General features: G+C 48.0%; 1 protein-coding gene across 1 annotated transcript in view; it reads left to right on the top strand.

Moving 5' to 3' along the window:
• The window catches only part of GALNT18 (polypeptide N-acetylgalactosaminyltransferase 18), a 319,011-nt gene that overhangs the window by 267,722 nt on the left and 28,430 nt on the right, over positions 1 to 22,859 (top strand). Inside the window, exons 8-9 of the mRNA XM_028516504.2 lie at positions 1,698 to 1,835; positions 6,913 to 7,008. Of these exons, the coding sequence (XP_028372305.1) occupies positions 1,698 to 1,835; positions 6,913 to 7,008 (234 nt within the window). The remainder of the gene's footprint in view (positions 1 to 1,697; positions 1,836 to 6,912; positions 7,009 to 22,859) is intronic.

The following is a 22,859-nucleotide window of genomic DNA, read 5'->3' as shown; positions in this document are numbered from 1 at the left end:
GAGGGCGCGGGGTAGGGGCAGAGACTAGACAAATGATAGATGAGGTCGTCAAGAAGTACCCACTGAAATTTCTCCCTAGGACCCTCAACCTTCCGGCTGGACCAGGCTTAAATTTTTATATTACCTGAACTTTGCTGGGCAAAAATAAATGCATTTCTTCTACATTTACATTTTGTCTTTACACAAGCCCCCCTTGTCTGATATCAAAAACTTGCTACGATCATATTCTGGTACATGCAGCAGCCACCTTTGTGGTTTTTCTCGGACATCTCAGACCTGCACTCTGTCCATTTCACTATCTTCCTGCCCCCAGTACTGGATCCCCAGAGCTGACACTGGAACCAGAGCGTTGGCGCAGCCACCACGTGGACCCTGGTGTCAGTGGGAGAGCTGCGCTGCCCCATCTTCCTCTGTCTGCTCTCAGGCATCTGTCTCATCAGACCCCATGGCCACTGGCTCCACGGTGTTACCCCTGAGATGTCAGTGAGTCTCCACTGTCTGCGGCGGCACCAGCTCTTTCCCAGAGGACTGTGTGCCTGGTTCCATAGCTGGGGTGCAGGCCCAGGGACTCATGCTGTCCACTCTGCTTTGGGGCCACCAGAAACATTAGGGCTTCTCTCCCCCCTCACTCAAGGGCACATTCATGCCCCCATTACTGCTCCTTGTCTGCTGCACCTGGATGGCTCAGGGACCACCTTCCTGATACACCTGGGAAGTGTGGGACACAAGTACTGTCTATGCTGAGACCCCCAGCTCAAAGAGGGAGTCTGCTTCTCTCACAGGGGCTTGGCCTGAGGCAGCAGAAGGGCCAGCTCTTACAAATTCACAGGGTAAGGTTGAAAAGTGCACACTCCAGACCCATGTTGATTGGGTTCAACTCTCTGCTCCATTTGTCAAGTGTGAGGCTTTAGGCAGGCCACCAAAGAAGTCACTGAACCTCTCTTTGTCTTAACTCCTTGTCTGCACCTAATCCATAGGTTTAAATGGAACAATATCAATAAATATAAAGAAATCTAAGTATATAAATATAAACACATATGTCTGTCTCATGCAGAATAAAGCCTAGCACATGACTATTAGGAATAGTATTAGAATTAGCATTATCCCATCTTCAGCTCTTTTCCCTTCCACCTCCCTCTCCCCTCCCAACTCAGAACCTCTCATTTCTCTCTTGAGGTAGGGAAAAGCTCACTCTGACTGTATTCCTCCCACTTTCCCACCTACAGCCGGACTACAGCTTTTTTTTTTTAGTTTAAAACTTAAGGATTTGCCCTGGCTGGCATAGCTCAGTGGATTGAGCTCAGGCTGTGAACCAAAGCATCACAGGTTCGATTCCCAGTCAGGGCACATGCCTGGGTTGCAGGCCATGACCCCCAGCAACCGAACATTGATGTTTCTCTCTCTCTCTCTCTTTCTCCCTCCCTTCCCTCTCTAAAAAAATAAATAAATACAATCTTAAAAAAAAAAAACTTAAGGATTTCTTTTCAGTGGCCCCTGATGACAGTCCCCAGTCCCCATCAAGCTCATGTTTCATACTCCAAATGGGGACGGTTATGGGTTAAGGTGCGTGTAGGGAAATGTGAGTTAAGTTCCCACTGTCCCCTCATTAGACAGTCCCCGGGAATCTGATTGGGGAGGTCTGGGGAGAAGCCGTGCCCCAGTGGTGGCTGCATCTCTGCGTTTGCATCCCCATGTAGGACTCAGGAATCGACATTGGGGACATTACTGCAAGGAAGGCTCTGAGGAAACAGCTGCAGTGCAAGACCTTCCGGTGGTACCTGGTCAGCGTGTACCCAGAGATGAGGATGTACTCAGACATCATCGCCTATGGGGTGGTAAGGAGCCAGTCCCTCGGAGTTCCATTCAGCCACAGACAGAGAGCAAGCCCAGAGAGAGTCAGGGGAAAGGAGGGAAAGAGCCTCTCGGCCTCCTCCATGCACCGGCGGTAGACCTGTGGCTGAGAGGCTGGCTTCCAGAGCTGCACGCAAGACAGCCTTTGCTCTGGTTTGCACCAAACCTCTCCAGTCCCTTAGAAGAGGTGGTTAGACTCTCCTGAACAGTCCTAAGCAATTCAGCTCTGGCCCTAAACCTGCCTATTCCACGTGATAAAGCAAAAACCTGCAGTTAGGTTAAGTTCACAAGGACATATAACAAACACCCGTGTGCACCACACATGGTTGCGTAAGGTTCTCTCAACCAGCCTGCATGACTCTGCTCACCCACAGCCTCCTGAGAGGGGTTCTGGGAAATAGAACCTTCCTGAGTTTGCTGTATTTTGAGGGATATTTTAGTACTGCTTGTTGATTGGCACAGAGCAGTCCTGCTGAGGGAGGCAGCAAGGTGGAGGGCAAGGCACAGGGCTTGGATCGAGGCAGACCTGGTTCTAGTCCTGATCAGAACACCTGCCCTGTGGGCCTGTGTGTTCATGTTGCAGAGGGGTAGGAGAAAGCATAAGATGTGTATGCATGTATAATATCTAAGGTTAAAGTACTTTGAATGTGATAAACTCTCTCATTTTTTCCAAAATCCCCAGGACCATAGTATTCTTACGGCATTTTAAATAACACCTGATTAATTTGAGGGCCTCTTACTTGATATTTGCTGACTAAACAAACACATAATTTTTTGACAGTCAGGCCCTCAAAACTACCCCCTGGGGGGCTACCTACCTCACCCCGTGTTACAGATGAGGAAACAGAGAGGCAAAGTGACTTACCCATCTGTGCACACGTAATCAGTAGTGACACTGAGGGTAAAACATCAGCTGCTGATACCACTTCAGTTCCTGCCCTTGGAGAGTGCCCCTCAGACCTTTCTGATGTCCCAGAATGAAACGTTGAAGGACAATCGAGGCCTCTTCCTTTACTGGCCTGTGGTCAGAATGGAGTTCAAGGCCTGTCTCAGCGGGAACACGATGGGCTCTGCCTCTGCCTGGGAGGCGATGGATCCTTGTGCAAGAATTGGCCTCGGTGCACTCTGTGAGTGTGCTCTCTGGGCCTCCCAACTCTAACATCCTCGTATTCTAACAGAAACAGAGCCAAGATCCCAGGAGCCTCTCCTCCCTGGAGGCCTGCCTGCAGGGAGGGGTCAATCCTCCCACAAGAGTCCCCGTGGCATGGTTGCCATGTCCTCAGAGAATGGCCCAGTTGCCTCTCCACTTCTCAGGCTGGTATAATTGGAATGTTCTTAGCTGGTGCTGCCCAGTAATTACCTGAAACTCAAGATCCTATTGTCACCATGGAAACACATTGGCCTGTGAAGTGCTCATTAGCCCACTGACCTCCCCAGCACCATTTTGAGGACACAGTTGCTACTGGTGCCCCCACACTGCCATACCAAGTTGTGTGTGCTGTTTGGCCATTGTTGGTGCCAGCCCAAAAAGGATAGTTAGGCTAATGTGGCTCCAGAGAAACTATGGGCTCCCAGCCTCTGAGCCAGGGCAAGCTTCTAGATTCATCAAGCTTCTAGACTCTCACCAAGCTGTCAGTTGTAACCAAACAGTATTAGCCAAATTGAGCCAAAGATGCAGGGAAAGCAGTAACGGTGGAGGTGTGTGCGTGCAGCCATTGCAATTCTGGGTCTTGGTCAGAGACATTCTTGTTTTCCAAGCAAAAGGATCCCCTCTAATGAACACATATAGCAGATTGACCATGGAGCATTCTCACCGCCACACCCAGTCCCTGGGGCTGACGGAGGGCTCTGACCCTGTGTGGTTATCTGCCAGCCACTGTGTAGGGCCCTGCCAGCCTCCCCATAGCTCCCACCTCCTCCACAGGCTCACCTCTGACATGAGCATAGATGCACTTGATTTTCAGGGAGCATGATGAACCCTCAGTGAGGGCAATAGGGTGAAGGCAGGCAAAGCAGGATGCTGCCTCAAGAGCAAGAGGATTTGCTGGGGCTAAAATGCTCTTCCTGGTGATCATTTTTATTCTGAAATGGAGAGACCAGATGTCTTCTCAGACACAGAGTTTCTTATTTTCCCTTCCAACCCACGCCTAAACCACCTTGCTCAGGTCAAATAACCCCGTGGGACTGTCAGTTGGGCCAGTGTCAAGTCTATAAACCAGTCCATTAATCCACTAATAGGCCCCATTAGTGACTTCTGCAGGCTGTAGGCTGTGGACCTGTCCTGTGGGCATGGGTTTTCCCTGGATCATTGAGCTCCACGTCTGGGAGACAGAGTGGCTTTGGAGAACTTCCAGCTCTGGTGCTGATAGTAGAGCTGGAGCAGCATCTAGAAACAGACATGCCTAGTTTCTGGACATTAGCTTTGCTACTTAATCACTGTGTAATCTTAACAATTTATAAGACCTTGAAAGTTCTAGTCATACCGTTTCATGGGGCATCTTTCCCAGCCTCAGGACTGTCACCATTTACACAACAGAAAGACCCTAGACTTTGGAGACAGACAGACTGGGGTTCTGCCACTTGTCCAGCTATGATGCCATTCATTTGGGGATGCCACTTATTTGTTTATTTTATTCATTCATTCATTCCACATGTATTTACTGTCTACTGTGTACCAGAGCTGGCCCATGAGAAAGATTGAGACCTGGTCTGGTGACTTACTAATAGAAGAGACAGACAAGTGAAGAAGCAACCAGCATGCAGTGTGCTAAGTGCTACAATAAGAGAAGTGGGAGTCCTGGCGAAGCATAGAGCAGTGGGTTCACGTAGAGACTTGGGTTAGGAAAGGCTTCCAAAGTGACAGAGAAACTGAGAACCAAAGGAAGAGGAGGATTTAGTCAGACAAGAGAAGGCCAAAGCAGAGCACCCATGCAGTGACAATAAATAGCATTACAGACAGGCGGAGCTTCTGACCGTGGGCCCTCATCCTTGACAGAGCTAATATTACCGACCTGGCAGGTTATTTTGAGGATTAGGTGAGATAATGAGTGGAATGCACTTCAGTGGTACCCAGCACATAGAAGCAGTCACAAAAGCTGGTTTCCACGAATGGCTTTCAGGAAAGTACAACAGTAATAAGAGGAGCTACTGATTTTTGCACATTTGCTGTCTGCCAGGTCCTGAGCTAAGCTCTTGTAGATATTGTTTCTCTTCAGCCTTGTAACAGCCCTATGAGGTTGGCACTCTTACTTCTATTTGACAGAGAAGAAAGCAGACAAGAAGGAATTATGTTGCTTTTTCTAAGACTACACAGCTGGAGCCAGGAGTCCATCTCAGTCTCTCTTCTGACTGTGTCAATAGACCACCTGCTTAATGGGAAAGTGATGGCACAGCCAAGGTGGGCTGTATCAGAGACCCCACCCACATCCTCACTCAGAGGCTGACTGAGAACCCAAGAACCAAGCCTGACATCAGGGGTCTCTGGGCCTTTCTCTTTGCAGAAGCAACTAGAACACCTCACTAATGGTTACAGTGTCTGGCCTCAGATGTGCCACCCGTCTTCCTGCTATGGGAGAAGTCCAGAGTGTTTACATGTGCTCCTCCCACACAGGCCAGCCAAGCAGTTGGTTTATCATAGAGGATTTGCTACATAGATGCTTCTGGGGCCCTGCCTAGGGAGCTGGCACATGCTCATATTTCTTCAGAACCTCTGTACCATGAGTTTGAGATTGAGCTGCTATCACCCAGTAAAGGAAAGGAAGCTCAAGAGAAAAGAATTTGACTCTGTTCCTTGTCCACTGTCAAGAACAGGGTATGTGCAGACCACACATGTACCTCTGGCTGTCTGTTTCATTTCACATCCCTTAACTGGAGTCTCTCAGCTCCTGCCACAATCTGTCAGGACTATCAAAGTTCAGCCATGGCCTGTCGCTGGCTTTCCCCAACAGATGACTCAGAGAGAGAGGAAGAGAGATGGGATCGATGTGAGAGAGAAGCATTGATGGGTTGTCTCCTGTACATACCCAGCCACCTAGTTACATCCCCTCACCAGGAATTAAACCCACAACCTTTTGGTTATGGGTCAATGCTCCAACCGAGCCACACTGGCCAGGGTCCCCTGGATTTCGATTTCCAGCCTCCTCATTCTAAACAGAGTGCTTTGATTGCTAAGAAAAGCTATTTAAGCTAGCTCAAGTTAAGGTGGGTAAAGATACCACAGAGGTCTTATGGACATAGGAACTGAAGCACAGCTGGGCATGGGCACTCGAGCTGGAGAGCCACTAAAACCACAGCAGGGGCAGGGTGATCTCTCTTGTCTCTAATTCTGTCCACCTCATGCTTCACCTCCTCCTTGATCACAACTGAGTTTCTCTGCTTGCACATGGCCCAACTGATCCCCCACCCCCAATCTAAGTAGCCTTATCATTCTAGCGGCCACCACATTTGTTCTGTTGATTGTCTTATGCCTGTAGGTGGAGCTAAGAATTACCTCCCTTCCCCTGCCCCCACCCTGGCCCTCTTCTCTCTTATTCACCCGCCAAACCCCGCCACTGTGGAGAACTCTCATCAACCCGGCCTCTACTGGAGCCTGGCCAACCACTGCTGGATCTGTAGAAAGCAGAGAGGGCCTGGTCCCAGGCTCCCCAAATAGCTAGCATATTGCTCACTTCTCCCAACCCTCAAGAGCAAACACTTCTATCTGTCCAGGCACCTCTGAAGGCCATTGTGCCAGTCCTGTGGAAATGGAGAGGAAACACCTAGCACTATCTCGTGTATGTGCGTGCATGTGTACCTTTATTTTTACCTAGACTGACTCAGCTCCCCAGGCCCAGCTTGCTATTTAACATGTGAATACTTCTCCTTCAAAGGGGCTGGTCTCAACCTTAGCACTTTTACACAAAGCAGAAGCTAGTGCTTGCTGGTTTCCATAGTATTCAAGGGGCCTTTAGTTGACTGCGAAAATAGAGCCTGTCTCAGTGGAAAGCTTGTTTCTCCTGATTTGATGCATTTGTCTCTCTGTTCCTTTCCCTTTGGTGTGGCCGCCCCTGCCCTGGTGTTCAGCTGCAGAACTCTCTGAAGACTGATTTGTGTCTTGATCAGGGCCCAGACACAGAGAATGTTCCCATCGTGTATATCTGCCATGGAATGACACCCCAGGTGAGTGCTCTGAGAGCTCCCGCCCCAGGCCCGGCCGCGTGTGGCTAGTGTGGGGAAGGATGGTTAAACTCTGTCATTACTCTGGGCCCAGGGGCATCGGGGGCTTTTCATTAGGAAGTGTCATCATGGGCCAAAAAGGAGAATCCTACCTGCCTCATCTGGAAGGAGGCGGGGGAGCAGATGCCAGGATGCCAGGATCTTCCAGTGTGGAGAGCAAGAAAGGCAGTAGTTTTCTAAAGAGGACTGCCTGCCTGCTCTGGGGACCCACGGGAAAACCATAGGCCTGGCTCTGGCAGCTGTGCCCTTCCCTAGCAGGAAGAAAGCCAGGTTCCCCCAGACTCCCGGATACCTGAGAGTCCTTTCAGAGTGCCAGTTCACAGCCTTCAGGCTCTGTCCCTCAGTAGATTGCAGCTGGGGCCCAAATTTATAGCCATAAGGCCCTTTCTAACACCACGACGTTCTCTTGGTGGAGACTAAAGGGCAGCTACCAGGGAAATGAGTTCTCCTAGAAACGCCGTCCTGTGCTCACCCATCCGTAGCCTGGGCTTCACATACCCAAAGAGGATGTCGAGGACACAGGCAAGAGAAATGGTTTATTCAATGAAATATGATGGACAATCGTCAACCAAGAATGCCACAGACTAACCTGTTCTGACTTGACAACATTTTCAGAGTTTACTTATCTTACCTCCAGAAGTGCACAGCGATTTTAAAAAAGATATTTTAGTATAGAAGATACATACATTTGTGTAATTACAAGCTAGTGTTTCAAAGAGTCGTTACCTTCCTAAACATATAACTGAAGGATAGATGTTACGATGTGTGTGTCACCCGATGTACTGTGCTGAGGCTTCCCGGTGATTGCCCACCGTTACCTCCACCACCTCATTCGTTCTGGTGCTGAGCTGCTGTGACATCACTGACTGGTCGGTCATGGGTCAGCACATCACACTGTCCCCACACCGCATAGCAACTCATTCTTCATTCTTACAACGATATGACTTTTGTGATGGATGCCTATTTTCAAGTAAACCTTGTATTTACACATAACATAGGGTATAGAAAATGGACAAATTAAAACGTACAGATTAATAAATTTTCAGAGCAAACATACACCTGTAACCAGCACCTAGATCAAGAAAAAGGGTATTGTTGCTTTATTTGGAATTTTACATAAATAGAATCACAGGGTATGCTTTCTCATGTTGGCTTCTTCCTTTCACCAGCATAGTCATAAAGCGCATCTGTGCTGTTACATGTAGTTGTAATTTGTTCATTTTTATTACTATGTAGTAATCCATTTTGTGAATATAGCATATTCACTATATATTCTATTGCTGATAGGCACATAGGCTGTTGCCAGTTCAGATGTATTACAGATACTGCTGCTGTGATAATCTTTGTTCATGGTTTTTGATGCCCATGTACAGTCATTTCTTTTGTGTTATACCTGGGAGTTGAATCACTGAGTCGTGGGGTTGACATAGGTTCACTTTCAGTAGACACTGCCCGTATTAGTCTGCTAGGGCTGCTGTAACAAAATGCCACAGGCTGGGCAGCTTAAACAGAAATGTATTTTCTCATAGTTCTAGAGGCTGGGCAGTCTGAGATCGAAGTGCCAGCTGATTTGGTTTCAGGTGAGAACTCTCTTTCTGGCTTCCAGGTGTCACCTTCTCAGTGTGACCTCACATGGCAAAGACAGAGGGAATGAGTGAGCTCTCAGGTGTGTCTTCTTAAAAGGACACTAATCCTATCAGATCAGGACTCTACTCATGACTTCATTCAACCTTAACTTAAAGATTTGGAAAATTCTCAGCCTACCCATATTGTAAAAACATGAGAAAGCTTGTTCTGAAGAGAATACTAGAAGTGTGACTGAACCACCATTTGACTAAGAGCTCATGGGTGGGACTCACGGAATGAATCAGCCATCTCAGTGACAGAAGCCAGAAATAGAGATGGAGCTATACCAGCAGAGACTCTGCCAGTTTGGACTAAAGAGAAAGGGAGACAGGATGAAGGCAGGCTGTTGGACTCTTGGCGTTTCTAAGATGGGACCATAGAGCTGTTCAGTTGTGAATAGGCCCTATTCCTGAAGAAAAGGGAAGAATGGTGCTGAAGGCAATTCAGAGATTGTCAGGGCTGCCACGCTCACCACAGGCCCAAAGGTAAGTCTGTTTCCTCAAAGGGTGATCCTGCCTCTTGATTTCAGTGGGCCAGGATGACCCTGCAAGGTGCCTCTGGGTGGGACCAAAGTAGCGAGAAGGTTGGGCAGGACCACCCCAGAGAGCCAAAGGGGTGGGGAGCCCTGTAGAGCCATGGGGACGATGCTGCCACCGCACTGGGCCTGGAGGTCAGACCACTGAGCCAAAGAGGATCATTCTTGAGCCTTAAGATCTCGTGGAATTTGCCTTGCTGGGTTTAGGACTTGGTTGGACCCATCAGCCCTTTCTCCCTTCTAGTTTCTCCCTTTTGGAATGTACCTGTCCCATCATCATATTTTGGAAGCACATAACTTGTCATTTTACAGGTTCTTAGCTGAAGAGAAGTTTTGCCTCTAGATAAATCATACCTCGAATCTCATTCACGTCTGATTTAGAAGCTATTTGGACCTTAGACTTTAGAGTTGATGTTGGAATGAATTAAAACTTTGGGGGCTGCTGGGATGAATTGACTATATTTTACATGAGAGAAGGAAATGAATCTGGGGGGTGAGGGGCCAGGAGCAGAAAGCTATGGACTGAATTGTGTCACTGCAAAATTTATATGTGGAAATGCTCACTAATCCTGACTGTACGTGGAGCAAGGAAGTAACTTAGGATATATAGGGTCACAAAAGTGGAGCCCTGATGCTTTAGGATTGGTGTCCTTATTAGAAGGGACACCAGAGAGCCCCCTCCCTCTCTCTCAACCATGTGAGGACACAGGAAGAAGGTGGACACAGCAAGCTAGGAGGAGAGCTCTCACCAGACACTAAATGAGCCAGCACCTTGATCTTGGACTTCTCAGAACCATGTGAAAATAAATTTCTGCTGTTTTAGCCATCCCACCTGTGGGGTTTTGTTGTGACAGCCAGAGCCAACTAATAATATTTCAAACAGTTTTCCAAATTGGTTGTATCAATTTTTACTACCACCAGCCATATATTAAAGTACCAGTTGCTGTACAACCTTGCCAGCGTTTGGAATTATAGGCATTGTATTGGGTGTGTAGTGCTATCACACTGTGATTTTAATTTGCATTTCTCTGATTGTTAACGCATTTGGGCACCTAAATTTTCAGCTCAGAACATCCTACCTTATTCTCAAGTGTGGACCAAGGTGGCCAGGTCACAAGTACTTTGGCCTTTTGGTAAATTCCCTTTCTGTTTTTTAATACATATCATCCAAGAGATGATGGGTGAGCCTGCTTTTAATGACTCTATATGGAAATCTTCAGGGCTGGTGCTTACCTGGACCATTGGACAAATGTTGGTGTTTCCCCTGTGGCATGATGGGTGTCTGCCTGAGCAGAGGCTGCCAGTCTGCAGACAGTTCAGTGTGGGACAATCTGTGTTATGGTTAGGAGCATGGGTTCTATAGCCAGACTGTCTGAATTCAAATGTCAGCTTTGACACTTTTTAGTTGTATAACCTTGGGCAGGTTTTCAAACCTGGGCCTATTTTCTTATTTGTAAAATATGGATTAATAATGCTATATACCATAAGGCTTGTTGTAATGATTTAATATGTGAAAGCATTTAAAATAGTGCCTGGCATATAGTAAGTACTCAATAAATGTTAGCCATCGGTATTGCTATAATGATAATAATAACAGAGCTCATTTAGCCTTGCTCAGTATAAATACCCTCAAGGTTTTATCTCCAAACCACACTAGGCTAACTTTCCTTGACCTTATGTTCCATGTTCCATGAGTTTCTTCCCTGGTCAAAGCCTAGCTATAGATGGGCATCCCTGAGTTGCTATGGCAGCAAAAATACAGTGGAGTAGGGGAACCAACAGAGAACAGGGCATCAGGAAGCCTAAGTCCTAGGCCTGATCTTGCAGCAATTGTGATGTCCCCTGAACTGTCTCTGGGACTTTATTTTGTTTTAATCTTTTCTTAATGCATAATTTTACTATAAAGCACACAGTGTACTGCTCAATGAATTTCAATGTTTGTAGACACTGTACAGTTACCACCCACATGAAGCCCTCATCCCACTGAGGCTCCTCCTTTCTCCTCTTCGTCAATACCTCTGCCCAAAGCCAACAGTTCTAACCTCCAGTACCACTGATTGGTTTCATCTGGGCCTGTCTTTGTATCTGCAAGTGAGGAAGCTGAACTGGCCATCTCCATGCCAAGCTCTGCCAGCTCTGATGATCTACTTACCTTGAATTCTTTTGTTTTGAATTCACTTGGCCTGGGAATCTGTGAGTTTGTCCTGTGCTTGCTAGGAATACCAGGAGCTGTCTTCCCTTGAAGCTTTGTAAGTCAGCTTCTTGATGTGAGCTATAGCAAGTCTTAAAGACTTGGTCCTCCTCCCCATTCCTCGAAGCCACAGCACCCTCATGTACCTGGGCTAAACAGGGAACACTGGGTCCTGCTGTCCTCTCCCACCAGGCCCATAGCTGGGGTGCACAGCTGTCACTGCCCAGAGGAAAGATTGCTTTAAATCAGCCTCAGATCAGACACATTTCCCAGAACAGGTCAGTATAAGGACTCTGCTGTGACAGGAACTTGTTGAATCTGTCCTGCCCAGTGAGCCGGGAGAGCCAAAGAGGACTGGATCATCCTGCAGATGGGTTGTGTGTTCCTGGGCAAAGTCCCTCTACCCCTATATTGTTTCCTAGGACAGCTGCAACAAAGGACCACAGACTGGATGGTTTGATCAACAGAAAGTTGTTGTATCACAGTGCTGGAGGCTAGATGTCCAAGATTAAGGCCTGAGTAGGGTCATGCTTCCTCCAGAGGCACTAGGGAAGGATGTGTTCCCTCTCTGAGCTCCTGGTAGCTCCTTGGCTTGTGGCAGCATCACTCCAGCTTCATGTGGTGCTGTGCTCCCTGTGCACATGTCTGTGTCTAAATTCGTCCTCTTCGTAACAATGCCAGTCATATTGGATTAGGAGCTCACCCTACACCAATCTGACCTCATCCTAACTTAACTAATGACATCTGCAACAACCCTGTTTTCAAACAAGGTCACATTTGGAGGTACTGGAGTTTAGGACTTCAACACAGTAATTTTTGAAGTATGCATTCAATGCATAGCACCCCTAGAGGAGAAAAATGTGCCTGGAAATCTGACCTTCATGCCTTGGCTGGACAGTGCTTCATATGACTTCCTCTCAAGCCTGTGGCCAGAGTGGGCCACCTGGTCCTGCCTAACTGTAGAGCATGTGGGAAGTCAGAGTTTTCTGCATACCCAGGAAGCCTGGTCACTGTCACATGGCTTTGGATGGTTTCTAAATCAGTCCCACCTCTGACAAGTAAGAAAACAAGGAAATGGCCTCTGGGGAGGTGAACTGACCTGCCTAAGGTCACGCCACAAGCTTCTGGCAAAGGCAGGACCTAGGAAGGATGCCTATATTTTACTTCCAGTTTCTCCTCCAGTTTTACTCATTAAACATATGATAGCTTGTCTTTCAGGAAGTCCTCATATTTTAGAAAGTTTCACTTCCCCTGAAAAACTGATTTGGTCCAGGAGTAGGAATTGTTTTTTGTTTTTTGTTTTTTATTTTTCCTCTGACAGCAACTTATCACATGGCTGACAGTAGGGCCCTAAGACATTAGGGACCCAAAGACACCTTGGACCACAAAGTGAGGCTGGGTTCTCATTTGTATTTAAACGCTTTGAGAAATTTTGCTTAAATTTTGTTTAAAAAGTTCACTCTGATATGGTTGTGATAGGCCCAGGTCTCAGGGAAAGCCCTGGGTAGGAGAAAGCATAGTGTAACTAACCAAATTAGTGAGGGGAAGCTGCGGGGAAGCATGCTAATTAATTAATGAGTAAACATAACCATTTTATTTAAATTAGCAGCAAATTTCAAGCAATTCTCAAAATAACTAAGAATATTAGTCCTAATTAGTGTAACAGCTTGGAAAATTTCTTCTGCTGGGAAAAATACAACAATAGGGTCTCCCCACAGACTCCTTACTTGATTAAATAAGTCACTCATTCATTCACTCATTCATTCATTTGCTCATTCAAGAAACATGCATTGATTAGTATTTTAAGCCAAGAATTATGACAGACAAAGGCAGCTTTGCCCAGGTCCCTGAGCTAGCGGAGTCCCAATCTAGAGAGGGAGGCAGGCACTTATTAATACATCATTACAGTTCATACAGTGCAACCACTTTCAATGTACTGCCCCAAACCACGTTCTCATTAGCCCATCAAAGGAGAGACTACAGGACAGGACAGTGTCTGGGGAGTCCTCTCATTCTTTCTTCCTAAATCTTCTAGACTATGAAAGACCCAGGAAAAATTTCCTATGGGAAGGTAAATTCTTGGCTGTGGAAGAAGGAAGATGAAAGAGACTTTAATTCCTTCTAAAGCTTTTGAAATACTGAAGCCGCCACATTTATGCTTCAGGAAGTGCTTTTTGACTCAAGGTATAAAGATTAGAGTTGAGTTGAAAGAAATGTTCTATTTTTATCCAGAGCTGAATTCCCGTGTTAGATCAGGTAGTGTGTATAATAAAAGTAAGGAAAGTGTGGAATTGTAATGGACTTTGGTACCATTGCTTTTTGGAATTTCTTTATCATTTGTGGAAGTCCTTATTTGGCTATACATCTATATACACAGAGAGAGAGAGAGATGGATGAACAAACTTGCTTATTTCTCCATATGCTACTTCTCTAGAAACTTCCAATCACACATGGGGTCACAGTGATGCCATCATCCTCACCCCCCACCCCCCACTTGGCAGTTACACAGTGGCAGTGCGTGGAATGTTAGAGGCCTCTCATGGATTGTGCTTGAACCCCCAAATCTTTCAAGTAATATCTCAGAGACAAGTGAAAAGGTTTCATTTTGTGGGCCAAGAATTTAAATCATCAGCCACTTCTCTGTGAACTTTGAGAGATTTCTCCACTTCTCTGTGATTTTTCTTTCTAAATAAATTGGAGTTCTGGGCACTGATTGGCTGTGAGGTTTTGTAAAACTTCCCTGGGTTTACCCCTCAGCTCTGAAGGGATGAAATCGCACCCTCCACCACTCCTTGTACATGGCTGTATTGCCCAGGTACCCACTGATCGCTGATGAATGGTGGTGCAGGGCCCTGACTGGGTTACACCTTGAAGAGAGCCTCAGCCAGCCCTGCAAATGTGAATGGTCCTTTTAGCCCTGCATTATCTGGGGCCTAGTCGAGCTAGAGTTATTTGGATCTCTTTATTTATTGGCCTCTGAACTGTAGCCTTGCATTGTTCCAGGGGTCATGGTTCCCATAGGATGCACAGGAAGTGGTGCCTCTGGGTGGTGTGGTGGGCCGGCCCTGTGATGGCCCTGCTCTCTGCACTCCCTCTGGGCAGTGGTCCCTCAGCTCCTCCTTGTGGCAATTCCATGTCCAGGGTGCAGGCTGTTTGTCTGAGAGGGTAGTTCTTGCTGCAAGGGACCCAGGGCAGTGACAATGCACTCACAAGCTTGGGGTGAGGCAAAGCCGGGGTCTAGTGCTAGTTCCACCCATACCACATGTGTGATCTGGGCAAGTGGCTTCCTCTCGCTAATGCCCAGTGATGCTTTCATCTGTGGATGCAGGACAGCAGCATACCCTGAATAACTGTGAGGGCGCTGATGATCTGTATATGACAACGCTTAGCCCAGTATCTGGACATCATGGTAGCTGTTATTATGTCACAACGAAGGGCAGCCTCTCCCAGGGTGAACAAGGGGTGTACTTGAGCCTGGGATGACTAGGGCTGACTACCTACAGTCATGCCTCCCCCTCCCCAACCCAGGATCCCCAGGGCTGAAGTGGCTCCCTTCATCCTTACAGCCCTTGGAGGCATCCATGGAGACCAGGTGCCCACTGCAGCCGGCCTCCCTCCCAGGGCTCAGGAGTTCCTCTCTGACTGCTCCTCAGTAACTGATAAGTGAGTGAGTCTTTTCATTACTGAAGCCTGCAGTCTCGCTCCTTCCCTCCAGCCCCACTGAATGAACGTGATCTAGCCTGTGCTGGGCCGGTGGGCTGCTTGGGTGCGAACCCCTGCTCAGCCACATCTCAGCTGTGTTGCCTGGGACAGGATACTTCATTTCTCTTTACTTTAAATATCTGTAATTTAAAACAAAACACGCTTCATAGTAAATGTTACTTAACTATGTTATTTTTTATTTACTAATATACATTGTTTATATAAGACATGTGTATTTATATGTAATTATTGTGTCAGTCTCTCTAGACCTTCCAAATGTCAATTCACTTCATCTTAAAACCACTTTGTCAGCTTATTCCCACTTTAAAGATGCTGGCTCAAAGACATAAAGGTGTACCCAAGTCCCCACTCCTAATATGAGGTGGAGTCAGGCCCACGGCGCTTCAAACATGAGGGCAGGTGTAACTGCGTCACACTGAGAGCATCCTCTCCTGGGTGAGGAAGGAGCTTGAGGCTGGCAAAGGTGCTCTCTCTCCCAGCACTGCCTCCTTCAGAGTCTGCCTGCTTCCACAGGGCGGGGCTCCCTCTCCATCACCCTGCTTTTGGAAAGCGCCTTGTGTCCACATCCTTTTCAGTCACTACACCTGGAGCAGAGCTGGTGGCCCCGGCACATCAGTTCAGCGTGGGGTGCAGGCGCCCAGGGAGGGCGTGGGTGGGTGTGCTGGGCACACGGATGTGGCTGCCGCAGTGGTGATCTTCTCTTTCGAGGAGTGACGGTGAACTCAGGGCTGCTCCCTTAGCTTTTTTAGCTTCAGCGCTAAAATAGGAGCTGCCTGATTTGTTATTCATTCCACATGATATGTTCTTCACGTCCAAACTCTTCAATTAGAGTGCTAAACAGCGAGTTTTGCATGACTTTTATTAAGCTCCCACAGGCTGGGAAGAAGCAGTCATTAGCAGCACCACAGTGGGCCAATGTTGAGGAAAGTGGTTCTGGCTCACTACCCAGAGGGAGGCTGAGCCTCCCGAGCTGCTCCCACCATTCTCCTCAGAGCTTTGCTCCTCAGCCCTCTCTGGACACGAGAACAGGCCCCTAGCCAGTGTCAGAGGGGCCGAGTTTGGATCTCGTGTTGGCCCTGCTCTCTCTGACAAGGTGCTTCACCTCCCTGGGCCTCAGCTTCCCAATCAGGAAAATGTCATGGGTGTGGAGGTTTAAATAAAGTAACAAGTCCCTATGTGCCTGGCACCAACACTGACATAGAACTCGGCACAGTGACGTTAGTTTCTTGTTCTAATCAGGGAAGTCTGTCAACATTTTTTGAGAGCTTGCTAGTCTGCCCAAAGATAATAATACTAACAACAGTTTACATTTAAGCATCTTTTTTTTGCACGTACAATCTCTATTAATTCTCTCAGCAGCCCTGGGAAGTGGGTTCTGCTCTCACCTACTTGTACAGGGGAGAAAACTGGGCCTCAGGGCACCAAGTTACCATGTGGGAGGGCCTGGCTGCCTGACCGCAGAGCCCATGCTCAGAGCTGGACTCAGGACTGCCTCCCTGGTTTCATTCAGTATGTGGCCTCTGCTCCCAGGACAGTCTCTGGACACCAGACAGGACAGTGAGCCTCCCCAGTGGGGTGTGACGAAGCTTGGCCTCTGGGAGGTATCAGAGCACACTTGCTGGGTATATAAAGGCTGCAGTGAGAGGTCAGGGGAGGGAGCAGCTGAGTTATCCAACCAATGGGCATGCTCTTCTTCTTAGAATGTAAAGGAAGACTGAGTCTAATTTGCAGTTTTCTCCCTGGAAGATCTTGTGGCAGGCCCCTGAGACTGGGCTGAAGGAGATTTGAAAATGCTCCCCCACTGACACCGCCCTGCCCAAGCACCCCAGGCCAGGACGTGCAGGACACAGGCAGCCAGCTCTCTCAGCTCCCTGACTCACGAGGGCAGTCTGCATGTGCTTCTTGCTTTTGGGGTCCCTGCTTCCCCCCAGGAACTGGGGCAACCATCTCCCCGTTGGAGGACATCTAGTCTCAGCATTGCAGGACCACTGCATCAGATCCAAAGCCCCCCACTTTCCCCACCTCTTGTCCATCAGGTCTCAGCCTAAGACTACTTCCTCAGGTGGGAAAGTGGTGGTGCACTTCCTCCACCCCACCTATGGTGCTCTAACTCATTATTCTCCAATCTCTGCACCGATCCCTGCCTGCATCACAGCTCTCGTATTGTATGTATAAATGTGGTCACACTCACAGTGGCTGGCTATACGTGAATTTGTTTACTTGTTAATAACGGTCTCTCTTCACCACTAGATCTTAAGTTCCCCGAGAGCAAGCATTTTGCTTTGTTCTCCAGCACATCCGCTATGCCCAGCACACTGCCTGGCTAGGAGCAGGTGCTCGTGCACCTCTGGTTGGTAAATGGATCTGTTCATCAAGCTGGTGAGTTTTTGAGTAAGTGAAGGGAGTTTCCTAACAAAGGCATCCTAGCAATCTGCTCAGACACACTGGCTTTGCCAGTTAACAGCCTCAACCCAGAGCCTGATTTCCCATCTGTAAGATGGAGTAAAAAACCATTCGACAGCAGTTTTATGAGGATTAAATGGAGAGATACATGGGGTTCTTAGTCCTATGCCTGGCACACAGTAAGTCCTCAACCAATATGTTGAGGTTGCTTTTACTTTTATTAGTGGTGTTAGTTATTTTAGTCAAGGTGAGGTCTGGTGGGGCCTGTAACCTCTTCCTTTAGTCCTGGTATCTTTTTTCCCGGAGACCCAGGGATGGGAGCGTGGGAGATGCGCCCTGTTCCTCTGGGATGGAAGCCATTTGCTTGATTGATGAGGGCCAGCCGCCGTGTGCATTCGGGCAGGAATAGGAGACACCTCCTTCCATCTAGGCCTCTCCTGCTGCCAAGGCTTGCTGGCACACGGAAGCTGGCCTGCCTTTTCATTTGACTCAACTCCCAGGTGAGAGAAATTCCCCAGGTGAACCCCAGGGTTCTCCTAATGGCAGGGCCACATTGACTGATACTGCTTCCCACACCTACCTTGGAGCTTTCTGTAACGTGCTCTCCACTCCAGACGGCCTTGGAGAACTGCATCCAGGAAAGCCCAGGAAAAGAGCAGTGAGCCAGCAACAGAGGATTAGTTGTAAGCATTCTGTCTTAGGAGGGAATCTGCTCTTGAATAGCACAGGTACAACCCCCCACCCTGCCCCCCACCCAGGGACTTCCTCTTTTATCTGATTGGAGCAGAAAGTGGGGAGGTTTTCTCATAGTCCATGTGAGTGCTCTCCTGCCCTTTGCACAAAGTACAGACCCTCAGGTAGTGGGTGGCATTCTGCACTGCCCCTTGCTGCTGTTTCTCAGTAGGGCGTCAGTGGCATTTTGGGCGGGGCAGTTCTTCCTTATGTGGGACTGCCCTACGCAGTGGGAGGCACTGCCCCTCCCCGGGCCCTGACCAGCAGCAGTGTCCCTGTGGGGCCCAGACATCCCCGTGCATTTCAAAGGGGCTCTGGAGGAAGTGGTGCCACCACTAGCTGAGAATGTGACCAAGAAGAAGCATAAGAAACTGGGCCTGGGATTTGGGAATAGTTGGTGGCACTGAGTGGGGACATCTGAATGGTGTTTATATCAGGGCAACTTAAGGATGTGCTTATTTATTTCAAGAAAGTTCCTAAGTAGATGTGTTCAGAATATATCGCAGGCATAAATGGATTCTTAGATTTGATTTTCCCAGCTAACTCCATTGTCCCCACACTGCCTTTGTCCCAGCTGCTTTTCCTGAAATTGGTTTCTTGCTGCGCATTAGTCCTGCCAGCACAGAACTTTAGTGGAGGCCTTGAGGTTAGCACTGTGTTATACTGGACATGTTAGCAGAGCTGGGCCCTCTAAATCAATCACCAGAACGGCTTTCTTTTTTTTCTTACTCAGACATACACTATTAAATGCATGAACGTGTGTGTGTGTGTGTGTGTGTGTGTGTGTGTGTGGTGGGGGAAGTTGGCTGAGGAGGAAGGACACACTTAAAAAAGAAAATTTTATAGCATTTTTCTCTGCAGGAAAAAAGGACTTGCTGGTCTTAGCTTGTGTAGAACTGGGCTGTAGAACACATTTACATCTCTGCAGTATCTGTAGCTCCTTGGAATATTCTGGGCAGTTCAGAAGTCACTCAGTCATACTGGCCTGGGGTGTTATAGGTGCTCAGTAAATGCATGCTGAATAAAGGAATGAGGACATTCATGGAAAACTAAAACCTTTTAAGTGATGCTAACAAAATGGGCTGAGTCAGTGTTCACTCTCTCAGTCCCTCTGGGGGCTTTAGGGTGGCAAGCTTCGCCCTGACACCTGACCCTGGAAATGAGGACAGTCGATGTCACAGGAGTGTTTCGTCCCCCATGACATATGTGGTGGTTGTGGAATGTCCAGGAGGATGTGGAAGCAAGAGGGCCTTTGTCCAGGGAAGTGAGTGAGGAGGTGGAGCCAGCGAGTGTAGACTCCTCCTACTCCTCCTCTCCGGAGGTCACTACCAACGGACAGAGAAGGGGGCCAGCCAACAGAAGGGGTGTGGTGTTGAGAGAAAGTGTGTGTCCTGATTTGATTTTGAAGGAAAGCAATAAGGGAGCATGTTTTGAAGCTGAGAGAAAGCAGTCACTAGAGGAACAGACCAAATGTATGTGGAGAGAATGAAGCAACAATCTGGGAGTGGGGACTGGGCAAGGACAGGAGGGGATGGGGCCCAAGGCCAGTGGGTGTGGCCCTGGACTGCGAGAGAGGGCCTTGTGCCTCTGAGGCCTGAGGGCAGGACAGAGGGAGGTCCAAGAGGAACCTCCAGGCTGTCTTGCAGGTAAAGCCGGAAGGGTCTGGTTTTGTTAGAGTGTGGAGAAGCTTTAGGAAGTCTGCTAAGGGCAACTGGCTTGGTGGTCGAACAGGCTGAAAGCAGGTGGTGTGGGGGGCCAGCTAAAGTTGAAGACCAAGAGGCTGTGGTGGGTCTCACTTGCCCAGTTCTGTGATTTTCTTGGTTAGCTCCCAGCATCCAGGGAACAGGTGTGGAAAAGCTGAACAAGGTTGTGGAAGTGAGATTTATAGGGTGTTGAAGACAGAAAGAATAAGGAATTACAGACCTGCAGGTGCTGGCAAGGGGGTAGTTGAAGGAATTTGGGAGCAGCCTTTCTAAGGACATGGAGACTTCAGGAGGAGATGAAAGTATGGGAGGAAAGGAATAAAGGTTATTATTCCAAAGATCTCCATTAGGTTGATGAGCAGGCGTTTGGAAAGTGAGGGAGTGAGCCATCAAGCCTACTAGGTAGGTGGGTGAAAGTAGGGAATGAAGGATAAGATTTCAGGGGGGCAACAGTCCCAGGCACTGAGAACCAGGGTCTGGGTGTGGGTGGCTGAGGTGGAATGCAAATGGCTCTCCCTGGAATAGAGGCCATGGTGCAGGTTGGCTCATTCACTGCCTAAGACCCTGAGGTATTGTCCAGTGGAACATAGAGGAAGCTGTGAACCTGATGCCAGTGGCCTTGATGCATGTGGCAGAGTGCCCGAGACACACTCAGGTGAGAAGAACAAGGGGACAGAGCATGGTGGTGTCTGCCATCAGAGGCTTAAGAAGGAGATTTTTTTTAAATGAAATCCTTATTTTATTTTTTCCATTACCATTTAGTTCCCTTATACCTCCATCCCCCCAGCAATCACAGCACTGTTGTCCATGTCCATGAGTCCTTTTACCTTTCTGCTGAATCAGAAGAAACTATTTTTATATGGGGATGGTAGAGCTGAGGTATAGTAGGGGTGCTGCAGGGAGAGGAGAGTGTCAGCTCCAATCTGTGTCCATGATGGCAATAGCATGCAAAAGTGGCACTGTCCCCTAGGAAGAGCCATTGTGGTAGGGACAGGAGGAGTCCCTTTTGGTTAGAAAGAGCTGTACTTGCCATGGCTGGTGTGGCTCAGTGGATTGAGTGCCAGCCTGCGAACTAAGGGGTTGCCAGTTTGATTCCCAGTCAGGGCACACGCTTGGGTTGTGGGCCAGGTCCCAGTAGATGGCGTGTAAGAGGCAACCACACATTGATGTTTCTCTTTCTCTCTCCCTCCCTCCCTTTCCCTCCATCTAAAAATAAATAAGTAAAATATTTTTTTTTTAAAAAAAGAAAGGATTGTCCTTGAAAGATACTGCGAGTTTGATAGGCAGTTTGAGAAGACTCACGAGGGAGGGCAAAGAAGCCAGGGGAAGAACAGAGTATATCAGGACTTTAGAGAGGACAAGAAAGCCTCATAAAGACAACAAAAATTAAATTTTATGTGCACACTTAGGCCCCATGGGAACTAGGAGGTTAGGGGAAAAGGGGTGGTGGAATCGGTTTGGGGGAACACATCTCTGTACTGCGGCCACTGCAGTCACCCTTGCTTCCCAGCTTTCGTGCGCAGGACAAAGCAACCACTTCAAAGCTCATTGTGTCCTCACAACAGCTGAACCACTTCCCCCCACCACAGCACCCTGCATTCAGTCCAGGATCAGCAGGGCTTTGGGGAGACTCCACTCTGCCAGAGGAAAGGAACAGAGTCCAGCTGCTGAGGAGAAAAGCACAGTGACTTTGAGTGGTCAGGGAAGCCTTCCTGGAGGAGGAGCTGAGCCTGTACCATGAAGGAACCACAGGATGTGTGGAGTGAAAGCAGAGTGGGAAGAGTGCTACAGCAGTAGGGGCACAGATAGAAGGGGTGGAATCCCTTCTTTCCTGAATAAGAAGCAATATATTGCAATGGTTGGGAGCTGGGTTTGGTGCCAGCTGACTTGAGTTCGGTTCCCAGCTCTGCTGCTTGTTGTCCATTCCTTTCCCTCTAATTCTGTTTTCTCACCTAAAAATGCAGTTCATATTACCCCACTTATTCAGAGTTATTTTGAGGATTAAATAAGTGTATTTGTAAAGCACTTAGAATCCCTGACATTTAGAGAGAGCTCATTAAATGGGAAATATTATTATTATAATTATTTTTTTTCAATCAGGAGGGAAAAAAGGAACAGCAATTTGCTGAGCACCTACACACTGTGCCACATGCTTTACAAACACACCTGTGGAATGAGCCATCTGCAACAGAACATGTTTGCTACATACTGAACTATCCCAAAATTTAGTGACTTACTTATTTATCCATTTATTTAGCTCAAGATTCTGCAGGTCAGCAATTTGGGCAGGGCTGGGCTGGCCCTTTCTTCTGCTAGTCTCAGCTGGGCTTACTCTGGCATCTGTGGCCAACTGCTGGTCAGCTAGTTGAGCTGGCTGCTGGAGGCCAGCTGTCAGCTGGAGTGAGAAAGCCTCTGGGCTGCACTGTCCAGCAGGTGGGCCCCGGCTACTTCATATGATGCTGGTGACCAGGGTATCTAAGAGCAGCAAGTGCTAGCACATGAGTGCTTTGTTTATGTCACATTTGCCATGGAAATTGTGCCATTGGTCAAAGTCACAGGTCAGATTCAAAGGACAGAAAATAGACTCCTTTGAAAGGAGGAGCTACAAAGTTACATTGTAAAGTGGTTTGTATGCAAGGATGGGGAAAATCTGTGGCCATTTCCATAACCTATCATAATACCCTATTATGTTCACTTTGTATCACTTAATTTATTCACTCATTTGCTCATTCATTTATCCACCCCAAAGTATTCATTCAGCACCTGCCTTGTGGTACAGCAAGAAAAGGAATCCCTACAAAGAGCGGCCCTAGTTTTCTAACACTTTCTCTGTCATAGTGCAGTGTATCTGTCGTTGCTCTCTGAGGTCCACAACATCCAG

This window comes from Phyllostomus discolor, chromosome 6 (genome assembly GCF_004126475.2).
Source record: "Phyllostomus discolor isolate MPI-MPIP mPhyDis1 chromosome 6, mPhyDis1.pri.v3, whole genome shotgun sequence".
Taxonomy (NCBI): domain Eukaryota; kingdom Metazoa; phylum Chordata; class Mammalia; order Chiroptera; family Phyllostomidae; genus Phyllostomus; species Phyllostomus discolor.
Note: the sequence above shows the minus strand (reverse complement) of the source record. Positions and strands in the feature narration are given on the sequence as shown.